General features: G+C 41.0%; 1 protein-coding gene across 1 annotated transcript in view; it reads right to left on the bottom strand.

Annotated features, from left to right (window-relative positions):
• Positions 1-12,490, bottom strand: part of atp6ap2 (ATPase H+ transporting accessory protein 2) — a 62,148-nt gene that overhangs the window by 15,742 nt on the left and 33,916 nt on the right. The window contains exons 4-6 of the mRNA XM_072585139.1: positions 10,775-10,870; positions 10,163-10,300; positions 7,786-7,839 (exon numbers count right to left, since the gene is read on the bottom strand). Of these exons, the coding sequence (XP_072441240.1) occupies positions 7,786-7,839; positions 10,163-10,300; positions 10,775-10,870 (288 nt within the window). The remainder of the gene's footprint in view (positions 1-7,785; positions 7,840-10,162; positions 10,301-10,774; positions 10,871-12,490) is intronic.

Here is a 12,490-nt window from a genome sequence, read left to right as displayed (position 1 = left end):
AGGCTGGTCGAATGCAGCAAGCCAGGAAACACCAGGAGGTGCAGAAGTCAATGTTTCAGGTGTAACCCTTCTTCAGGGCTGGGGGTGGGTGTGGGGTGAGGTGGGGACAGGGGGCTGAAGTGGGGATAGGTGAAGACAGGTAGAGTGTACAACCTGTTTGGTTAAATGGGGGTGGGGAAATGAACCTGTTGGGTGGCAGGGAGCAGTGGAAGGAGAGGGGAGGGGCTGGGAAGGGAGTCCGGGGATGAGGAGAGAGGTTATTTGAAACTGGGGAGCTCAAATGTTGAGTCCTCTGGGCTGTCGGGTGCCCAGGCAGAAGGCAAGGTGTTGTTCCTCCAAGTGGAGCTGTGGTTTGGTCTCTTCCATTGCCAAAACAAGGATGGTCATGTTGGAAAGGGAGTGGTTGGGGGAGTTGAAATGAGCAGAGACATTAAGTGCACTTTAGGGGATTGTTGTTCCTGACTCCAACTTGTTCTACATTTTCCTTCTCCCTCAGTATACATACCTTCAGCAAAAATAAAAAACGCACTCCTCCAGAAAACCCTTCACTTCTCCAAGTTCACTGGTCACATTAATGCTTTCCAGAAAACCCACATATTGGCTAACCCATTCTAAATCAATCAATCTTTGGCTCATCTGTGCCACTTTGAACTTGAAGACCTGTTATAAACTGAAGTTTTTAATTTAGTAAACAAGATGCTTCACATTGTTCATGCCTAACAGTAGAACAATTGGCAGAACAAAAGGTGTGCATTCATCTTTCAACAGCGGTCAACCTTATGACCACAATTAGACGCTGGTGCCTATTCAACACAGTCATTTAAGTAGAACAGCATGCAGTAAGGTGGGGATTCACTCAAATTGCCATCATGGAATATGAAATTTTACTCTGCACCAACAAGGATTATGAGATATGTCTTTTTTTTTTAAAACAGTGCGGCAACAGGCCCTGATTAAACTTAAATGATAAGCCATAACTATTAATTTAACCTGGGGCAGTGTTTTGTAGAGGAATAAGATGGTGTTATTTTCAGGGTCTATAGATTGTGAAGGAGCAAACATGGCCTTCAGTGGAGTGATATGTGCTTCTTGTCAGATTAGATTCCCTACAGTGTGGAAACAGGCCCTTCGGCCCAACAAGTCCACACCGACCCTCCGGACAGCAACCCACCCAGACCATTCCCCTACACCTAACACTACAGGCAATTTAACATGGCCAATTCACCGAACCTGCATGTCTTTGGACTGTGGGAGGAAACCGGAGCATCTGGAGGAAACCCATGCAGACATGGGGAGAATGTGAGAAACTCCACATAGACAGTTGCCAGAGGTGGGAATTGAACCCGGGTCCCTAGCACTGTGAGGCAGCAGTGCTAACCACTGAGGTACCGTTCCTGTGGGAGTTTAAACGGAGTCTAAAGGTTACTGTGGATTAGATCTGCAATAAATGCTGTTGCTTATAAATCTTATCAGATCGAATGGATTGGTTGGAGAGACAGTTAGAAGCGATCAGGAATTTGCAACAGCAACTGTGTGTGATGGATGGCAGTTTTTTTGTGGGGGGGGGGGAAAAAAGAGAGGAGGAAAAAAAAAGGAGGGAAGAAGAAAGAGAAAGTCTCAGATAGAGTCACATAGATGGGTTAACTCCAGGAAAGCTAAGAGAGGCAGGCAGCTAGTGCAGGAGCCTTCTGTGGCTATACCCATTTCAAACAGGTATGCTGCTTTGGAAAACGTAGGTGATGATGGATTCTCAGGGGAATATAGCACGAATAGCCATGTTTCTGGTATTAGACTGGCTCTAATGCAACGAGGGGTACATCAGGTTCCAAGAGATCAATTGTGTTTGGGGATTCTCTAGTCAGAGGTACAGAAAAGCTTCTGTTGCCAGCAGCAAGAAATCAGAATGGTGTGTTGCTTCCTTGGTGCCAGGATCAAGGATGTCTCAGAAAGGGTGCAGAATGTTCTCACGGGGGAGAGGGGCTGCAAGAGGTCATTGGAACCAACGACATAGGAAGGGAAAAGGTTGAGATTCTGAAGAGATTACAGAGAGGTAGGCAGGAATTTAAAAAGCAGGTCCTCCAGAGTAATAATATCTAGATTACTTCTGGTGGTACAAGCTAGTGAGGGCAGGAAGGGCGGATAGAGCAGATAAATGCGTGGCTGAGGAGCTGGTGTATGGGAGAAGGATTCACATTTTTTGGATCATTGGAATCTCTTTTGGGGTAGAAGTGACCTGTACAAGAAGGACGGATTGCATCTAAATTGGAAGGGGACTAATCTGCTGGCAGGGAGATTTTCTAGAGCTGCTCTGGAAGACTTAAACTAGTAAGGTTTGGAGGCTGGGGGGTGGGAGAAAAAAAGAGAAGATAGATAGGGACATAGTGAAGAAAAAAAATATCAATCCGACTGGTACAGTTGAGAATAGAAGCGACTCAAACAAACAGGGCAGGCAGGGACAAGGTAGGACTAATAAATTAAACTGCATTTATTTCAATGCAAGGGGCCTAACAGGGAAGGCAGATGAACTCAGGGCATGGTTAGGAACATGGGACTAGGATATCATAGCAATTACAGAAACATGGCTCAGAGATGGGCAGGACTGGCAGTTTAATGTTTCAGGATACAAATGCTACAGGAAGGATAGAAAGGGAGGCAAAAGAGGGGGAGTGGCATTTTTGATAAGGAATAACATTACAGCTGTGCTGAGGGAGGATATTCCTGGAAATACATCCGGGGAAGTTACTTGGGTGGAACTGAGAAATAAGAAAGGGATGATCACCTTATTGGGATTCTATTATAGACCCCCCCAATAGTCAGAGAGAAATTGAGAAACAAACTTGTAAGGAGATCTCACTTATCTGTAAGAATAATAGTATGGTTATGGTAGGGGATTTTAACTTTCCAAACATAGACTGGCACCGCCACAGTGTTAAGGGTTTAGATGGAGAGGAATTTGTTAAGTGTGTACAAGACAAATTTCTGATTCAGTATGTGGATGTACCTACTAGAGAAGGTGCAAAACTTGATCTACCTCTTAAGAAATAAGGCAGGGCAGGTGACTGAGGTGTCAGTGGAGGAGCACTTTGGGGCCAGTGACCAAAACTCCATTAGATTTAAAATAGTGATAGAAAAGGATAGACCAGATCTAACAGTCCAAGTTCTAAATTGGAGAAAGGTCAATTTTGATGGTATTAGAGAAGATCTTTCAAAAGCTGATTGGAGGCAGATGTTCGCAGTTAAAAGAAGGACGGCTAGAAAATGGGAAGCCTTTAGAAATTAGATAACAAGAATCCAGAGGAAGTATATTACTGTTAGGGTGAAAGGAAAGGCTGGTAGGTATAGGGAATGCTGGATGACTAAAGAAATTGAGGGTTTGGTTAAGAAATGTCAGGTATAGACAGGATAGATCAAGTGAATCCTTAGGAGTGTATAAAGGCAGTAGGAGTATACCTAAGAGGGAAATCAGGAGGGCAAAAAGGCGACATGAAATAGCTTTGGCAAATAGAGTTAAGGGGAATCCAAAAGGGATTTTACAAATAAATTAAGGACAAAAGAGTAACTAGGGAGAGAATAGGGCCCCTCAAAGATCAACAAGGTGGCCTTTGTGTGGAACTGCAGAAAATGGGGAAAGATACTAAATGAGTATTTTGCATTAGTATTTACTGTGGAAAAGGATATGGAAGATGTAGACTGTAGGGAAATAGATGGTGACACCTTGTAAAATGTCCATATTACAGAGGAGGAAGTGCTGGATGTCTTGAAATGCATAAAAGGTGGATAAATCCCAAGGACCCGAGCTCCCTAGAACTCTGTGGGAAGCTGGGGAAGTGATTATTGAGCCGCTTGCCGAAATATTTGTATCATTGATAGTCACATGTGAGGTGCCTGAAGACTGGAGGTTGGCTAACGTGGTGCCACTGTTTAAGAAGGGTGGTAAGGACAAGCCAGGGAACTATAGACCAGTGAACCCGACGTTGGTGGTGGGCAAGTTGTGGGAGGGAATCCTGACGGACAGGATGTACATTTATTTGGAAAGGCAAGGACTGATTAGGGATAGTTAACATGGCTTTGTGCATGGGAAATCATGTCTCACAAACTTGATTGAGTTTTTTGAAGTAACAGAGGATTGATGAGGGCAGAGTGGTAAGATATATGATCTATATGGATTTTGGTAAGGTGTTCGACAAGGTTCCTATGAGAGACTGGTTAGCAAGGTTAGATCTCATGGAATACAGGGAGAACCTGCCATTTGGATACAGAACTGGCTCAAAGATAGAAGACAGAGTGGTGGTGGAGGGTTGTTTTTCATACTGGAGGCCTGTGACCAGTGGAGTGCCACAAGGATCGATGCTGGGCCCTCTACTTTTTGTCATTTACATTAATGATTTGGATGTGAGCATAAAACAGGTATAGTTAGTGAATTTGCAGATGACACCAAAATTGGAGGTGTCATGGACAGTGAAGAAGGTTACCTCAGAGTCCAACGGGGACCTTTATCAGATGGGCCAATGGGTTGAGAAGTGGCAGATGGAGTTTAATTCAGATAAGTGCAAGGTGCTGCATTTCAGGAAATCAAATCTTAGCAGGACTTATACACTCAATGGTAAGGTCCTCGGGAGTGCTGCTGAACAGAGACCTTGGAGTGCAGGTTCATAGCCCCTTGAAAGTGGAGTTGCAGGTAGATAGGATAGTGAAGGGGGCGTTTGGTATGCTTTCTTTTATTGGTCAGAGTATGGAGTACAGGAGTTGGGAGGTCATGTTGCGGCTGTACAAGACATTGGTTCGGCCACTGTTGGAATATTGCAATTCTGTGTCCCCTTCCGATCGGAAAGATGTTGTGAAACTTGAAAAGGGTTCAGAAAAGATTTACAAGGATGCTGCCAGGATTGGAGAATTTGAGCTGTAGGGAGAGGCTGAACAGGCTGCGGCTGTTTTCCCTGGAGCATCGGAGGCTGAGGGGAGACCTTATAGAGGTTTACAAAATCTGAGGGGCATGGATAAGTAAAACAGACACAGTGTCTCTTCCCTGGGGTGAGTGAGTCCAGAACTAGAGGGCATAGGTTTAGGGTGAGGAGGAAAGATATAAAAGAGACCCAAGGGGCAACTTTTTCACACAAAGGGAGTTACAGGTATGGAATGAATTTCCAGAGGTGGTGGTGGAGGCTGGTACAATTGCAACATTTAAGAGGCATTTGGATGGGTATATGAATAGGAAGGGTTTGGAGGGATATGGGCCGGGTGCTAGCAGGTGGGACTCGATTGGGTTGGGATATCTGGTTGGCATGGACAGGTCGGACCCAAGGGTCTGTTTCCATGCTGTACATCTCTATGACTATGTGCTTTATGCAAAAGCAGCAAATGCAATGCAACTTTACCCATTTATTGGTGACAAAGGTCTCTGCTCTGTCATTACTGGAGCACCTGTTTTTATTAAGGGACGGATGCTTCGCATATTTGCAGTGTATAAGTAGCTTGATATTTGTTTAACATATTGACTGCGGTATATATCATTCATTATAGATATATATCAACCATTCACTACTTGACAATCCATTTTTAGTTACTTATCAATGGACCAAGAGTTTCACATCAGTTCTTAAGTTGACAGTTTTCCTTTAAAGAAACTAGGCCCACTATGTCACCAAATCAGCAAAATACTGTTCTGAAGTATTATTAGTATTTACATTTATTTTTCTGTGAATGGTACATAATTCCCTTCCAAAATGGCATGGTGGATGTAGCTAGAATGGATGGACCACAACAGTTCAAGATGACAGTTCATCCTAATTTTAAGGTGGATTATGAATGGGCAATAAATGTTGGCCTCGCCAACTATGGTCATACCCCGATAAGCAAAAAACACCAATATACAAACTACAGCAAAACTTATGAACTTCAACAGTAAAAACTATTTTTACACTAACGGTTTATACAGCTTAAATGTCTTGAGAATTTAACAGTTGCAAAGATCCACTCTTATCAATTTTAATTTTTTCCTTCTCCACAAGTTTAGGGCATCCAAATTTAACCTATTTTCATCCCAAAAAGAGAGTTAGCTTGGAAATGAAATTGATGTTAACATACATAAAGAAATTGGCTTAGAGTTTTCTGTAAAATAACAAGCTTAACAGATGAAATGATACATTTGATCAGCAAATAATTTACTCTGCCCTAAAAATTAAGTTCTTTCACCCCTCATTTTACTCAAGTTCAAACTCTCGCAGTCAGGTTCTCTGCTCATGTCATCAGCAGAAACCAGGCATTTCTCTAAATAAATTGTCTTTAATATATGCTTTGCAAAGCTTTGTAAATTGTTCACAGAACAATTTCAAAATCAACCAGAAAGACTATGTTTGTGGCATTTAGATCCTCTAATATCCAACTTACTGGTGAATTAAGAATTTGCTGACAAATATCTTACAGCATCAAAAATCAAAAGATGACCTTTTTTGATCTGCCTAAAAGAACAATAGTGGGGCTAAGATGACTCAAAACAATAACTACTAGAATAGATGAAAGATGGTGTGTCCAGAAGCCAGAGTTGGATCGTATGAAAGGGGGTACAAAGTTTACAAAAGAATATCTGCTGCAGTTCAGCATAAGATCCATTTATTTAAAAAATGAAAATAATCTGAGTTATGATAATTAGTTTGAGGACTTGTTTGGAAGAGTCTGAGCTCAACAGCTCAAGGAAGAGAAAGTGATCGGACTTGTTGGAAAAAGCAACTTGGCATTTAAAATTCAAGGTCAAGGAGCTTATTTAGATCAACATGAAACAAACAGTTTTCAGCTGTCTAGTCTCCAAAGCTCTGGATTTCCTCCTCCGTAACTCATCTCTGTGGTTTAACACCCTTTCAAGATGCTCCTTAATATCAAACTTTGTCAGTTGCCATCATATTTCATGCAGCTCATTATCAGATTTAATTCAATATGGTTCCTCTGGATAGCTCTGGTCATCTGACAATGTCGATCTAATGTAAACCAAAGTTGCTATAGTGGACAAGTGAAAGTGAACACAGCTTGCATAATGTCAGTTTTGAATGAATTAGGAATTTACAGAAGCAAGACATTGAGATTAAAGTAGACTGGGCAATGGTTCAGAAGTAAAAATATGGTGATTGACTGAGTATGAAGTATGAAACTTGAATGTGGATTGAGTGCATCAATTTTTATATGGCATATGTCAGCTTAAGAAAACAGTTTATATCAGTGAATAGTGTAAAATATGGCAGAGGATGAAAACCAATCTAGTCTTTCTGGTATTCAGTTGCAGCAAATTAACTTATTCCACAGTCAAGTCACTGAGCAGAGGATTGTCAACAGTGGTAGAGTTGAGTATCGCATTTGACTCTTGATGACAAACCAGCAAAGAAAAAAGAAAACAGGAACCCAAGGATTACCATGGTACTGATCATGCAAAGACAGGAAGAGACGTCACTGCTAGAGCAATATGCTCGCTCTAAATACAAAGTCGACAGGACAAAACTGAAAAATACCATGCAAAAGTTTAACACTGCAGGAAACTAGGCTAACTTCACAACCAGATGGTTATGCTCAAACAGCTTCCTGTTATTTACAATCAGCAAAATTATTGCAGATTAGAAAGTATCGTACTCAGCCAATAATGCTAAACACAGCATTTACAATGTTGCACATTATTAAATTAAACCCACATACAGGTGAACAAAGTGCCATTAACACCAGCAATTTAAACCTTTTGCTTCATACTGGAATTTTTAAGAGAAAAATGACAGTTTAAGGTAATGAAACTTATTTCTAACTTACCAATGCAGAAATATCATGAAGAACTTGCAATTCTGAAAGGAACAGAAGGTCAACCTAATGGATAGAACAAGGCTGAATCTTTAGGAGAAATTGATTTAAGTGAATTACATATTGCACCATAGGGAACTGCTTAAAGTACCCAATACCTACAAAAAAAAATGGATCGACATTAACATGCAAGTAATTGATATGCAATTAACGTTTTATCAGCTTAGGTTATATCCATAGGTGTGATTGAGTTTCAATGCCACATTAACACATGCCAACTGAGGCAATTTAATCATTTCTGGATACAAACTTGAATTCTTTTCAGGCATTTGAGAGCACAATCTGCAGATGTCTGATTAACAGGTACACGATGAGTCAAAATATTTGTTGCATCAACTCCTAAGATAAGAATGAGCTGAATTAGAATATATTCAAAACTCCTTTCTCTCCAAAGCATTACCTCGTGAAAATTCTTGGGTATGTAAAGCATCATAATATCAACACAAAAATTAATGGTGGCACACAGGATCGAATACCACAGCTATCTTACAGCGCTAATGACATGGTTCGATTCCACCCTTGGGCAACACAAGTCTGCACATTCTCCTAGTGTCTGGACTGTAGGAGGAAACTAGAGGAAACAAATGCAAAGGTGTGTACATTAGGTGGATTGGCCATGGGAAAGGCAGGGTTACAGGAATAGAGAATGGGGTGGGGACTCAGCAGGCTGAGTGGTCTGCTTCCACACTGTAGGAATTCTAAATAATACTGAATGGATGCAAATAACCTAAATAACATTGGTGCACCAATCAGGGGAGGGAATGGGCTAGTGGCACTATAGCTAGACTATTAATCGAGAAACTCAGGTAAATGTTGTGGGGACCCGGGTTTAAATCCTAATCACAGATGGTGGAATTTGAATTCAATAAAATAATCCTGGAATTAAAAATCTACTTGTCAGAAAAACCCATCTGGTTCAGGGGAGAACATTACCTCCTTACCTGGTCTGGCCTACATGGCTCCACACCTACAGTAATGTGGCTGACTCCAAATTGCCTTCTGAAGTAGCCTTGCAAGCCAGTTTTATCAATCGATACAAAGCCTCAAAAGAAATGAAACCATATGGATCATCTAACTTTACCAAGGCACCAAAAACCCTATCAACCCTGCAAAGTCTTCCTCACTGATAGCTGGAGGCTAGTGCCAAAGTTGGAGAGCTGTCCCATAGACTAACCAAGCAACAGCCTGACATAACCACTCATGGAATCATACCTCACAGGCAAACATAGAGATGGTGGTTTTTGGAACATGTCCTGTCCCACTGTCAGGACAAGCAAAGAGCAGTGACAGTAGTATATAATCAGAAAGGAGTTGACCAGAGTCTTCAACATTGATGCTAGACCCCATGAAATCTCCTAGCTTCAAGTTATACATGGGCAAGGTAACCTATCGATTACCACAGATGATCCTCCCTCAGCTGATGAATCAATACTCTTCCATGCTAAGCAACACTTGGAGGAAGCACTGAAGATGGCAAGTATACAAAGTTTACTCTGGGTGGGGGACTGTCTTCATTAGGCAACTGGGAAAGAGTGCAAACAAAGTTTAAGTTTACCTTGAAAGAATTCAGTCAAATGATAGGCACCTTGTCAATAAGCTTTTCAGCAGCTTTGGTTTATTAAGTTAGGTGTACACAAAGATCCAGGCCTTTTAATGTGTATTACAACATTAAATTAGCAGTTGGTGCTGTCTAACCTCTTCAGGAGATTCGTATGTTGTGCACAAAGTGGCATAGTGAAGTCCACAACAACCCCCTATGCACATGCAAAAATCGTCCACTGTTGCATTTCTAATACGTTTGAGTCAAAGAGTGTGGTGCTGGAAAAAAAACACAGCAGTTCAGGCAGAAGAGGAGTTAACGTTTCAGGCATAAGCCCTTCATCAGGGATGTGGAGGGGGAAGGGTTAGGTGGAATGGTGATAGGTAGATGCTGGTAGAAGGTGATTGTGATAGGTCGGTTGGGAGGGTGGAGTGGATGGGTGGGAAGGAAGATAGGTCAGGTCGAGAGGGCATTTTAGCCTACAAGCCAAGCTATGAAGAAAGCTACATAATGTTTGACAGTATATTCAGCCAGGCCATCTCCATATAATGGCACATTTCATTTTTCAAGTCCAAAGCGCTCAGGAGGAAGCTGGACCACCAAACTTTACAGATCAATTCTCCAGCTAAAATAGCATTCTGACAATTCTTGTAGAGGTGAGATAAGGAGCTAGAAAGTCAAGACATCTTTCCAATTTATCAAGCTAGAACAGCCTTAGTTCGGTTATTGTCTTATAGGATATTGATACAAGGCATAGTACCTGCAATGAAATCCTCTACTTCCTCTTACCTCGTTATTTTTATTCAGAGTGCTATGAGGAAGGAAGCCCAGAACAGAGTCCTCCTGAAACAAGCGGTTACGCATCTGTCGTAATGTCACAGGTAGATCCTCAAAAATGGTGTTTGCCTTTCCAACCATGTACAGTCTCTAAAAATTTCACAAGTTAACCTTATTATTATTCAGTTTCTCAAAAGTTAAATGCTGAACTTCTAAGATTCGATTACTTGTCAACTTTGTCTTATCTAAACACTAACCACCTCCCACCAGTGTTTGTGTGCTGCACTAGACACAAGTCATTCTTGGTTCCTAAATCTTATCAGTCAAGACCCATTGTTACAAAATGTGCAGTGAACACTAAGAGGTCAGTGTGACTGACAGGACTTGAAAAAAATGTTTATATAATCCATGTACTAAGAACAGTTGATGTCTGTAGAACCATTACCCAATCATCTCTAGCACAGTCGAAAAAATTGCAAAAGTGAAAAGCAGCTGCAGCAGATGCAATATTGGAAGTTCTATCTTAGCATATTTATTACACCATCTCAAAGTATAATATGCAAATATTTACAAGCAAATGTTATGCCTTCTGCAAATTCTGAACTAATTCTATTGTCAACTCACCTCCTCACTAGGAGTTAACTGCAGAACAACTGGTGTTTCTTCAGAGAACAGCGAGTGGATAGAATTAGAAATACTATCCAAAGTGAAAGGGACTGGCTACAAATGAAAAAAAAGTATCAGTTTTAATTAAGCTCTTTGATATATTATGGTAGAACATCAAAACAAATGAAAATAAAAACAATTTGAACACAAGGATTTGAAATCTGTCCCCAACAGTACAAAAGAGTTGCTACAAATTAAAAACCAGTAGCTTATATCAGCTAAATGACAAACCATGGCTTGTATATGAATTAAAGAGAACTATTCAATTTACATTGATCTGACAACTAGACCTGCTATAATCTAAAACACAGCAATCTCTTGTTGCAGCATGCAAAAACCTAGATTTGAATTAAAGTTTTGAAAACTGGAGTTAAGAGCTAATGCAATCACGACTATCACAAATTACTCACATTTAGAGGACATTTCAAAAGGGCCATTCACAGATTATGCAATAATGAAATTATGAAACAAGTGTTGCTGGGGGTTCTTAAAACAAATTGGTTACATAAATCCTAGGTAGTGCACTACTAAAGTTACATTTCACCTTCAGTCCTTAGGAAAAGGAAGGAACACGTTCAACTCAATTGTTTTCACCAGATTCTAGTGTCACCTTGGGACACTGAATGGAAGACAACAGTAGCCCTGTACAGAGAGGGTTAGTGACAGTTGATTATTCAAGCTAACATAATTCTAATACTAGATGTGACTTGCATTCCTACTGTCATTGACTGCAGTCTTAAAAGTTGGTCAGCAATACTAAAATAAACAAAACTGGACACTTGTTCTGTGATTCAAGCCAGGAAAGGATAATTGGCCTGCTGTGCTGCCACCATTCTGGATTTGACTCAGACTAGAAACAAAAAGTGTATGTTTAAATTACATCCATTAATAGTTTTTAGTCCAAATTTACAGCCAAAACATTTACAAAGACAAATGCAGGACTCAACTTAAAATGACATGCAACGCCCCTGCCAATTCACATAAAATTAGGTCCAACGTAGCAGACAACCTATGTCTTAGGCCCAAACATCTTCAGCTGCTTCTTTGACCCTCCTTCCAGAAGGTCAGATGTGGGAATTTTTACCCCAATGATTGTTCAATGTTCAGCAGCATTTGCAGCTCCTCAGATCTGAAGCAGTCCATGCTCAAAATGCAATAAGATCTGGAAAATATCCAGATTTGGGCTGACAAATAGTAAGCAACATCTGCCCCCCCATGCAAATACCAGGCAAGTGACCATCTCCAATAAGAGACAATTTAACACTACTGCTTGACATTCAATGGCATTACCATCACTGAGTCCCCTATGATTCACATCGTGGGGTTTTCATCGACTGGAAACTCAACTGGATTTCTCACATTACCATGGTAGCAACAAGAGCAGGCTAGAGACTAGGAATACTGCATAGAGTAATTCACCCTCCTGATTCTCCAAAGCCAGCCAACTACATGGCACAAGTCAGGAGTGTGATGGAATACCCTCCATTTGCCCAAATAGGTGCAGCTCCAACAAAACTCAGGCAGCTTGATACCATTAGGGATAAACATTTTGCTTGATAGGCACCATACCCACAAACATCCACATCTTCCACCACTACACATTATCCACAAGATGCATGGGAGAAATTCAAAGATCCTCAGACAGCACCTTCCAAACCCACAACCACTTCCACA

This window comes from Chiloscyllium punctatum, chromosome 15, assembly GCF_047496795.1.
Source record: "Chiloscyllium punctatum isolate Juve2018m chromosome 15, sChiPun1.3, whole genome shotgun sequence".
Lineage (NCBI taxonomy): Eukaryota > Metazoa > Chordata > Chondrichthyes > Orectolobiformes > Hemiscylliidae > Chiloscyllium > Chiloscyllium punctatum.
Note: the sequence above shows the minus strand (reverse complement) of the source record. Positions and strands in the feature narration are given on the sequence as shown.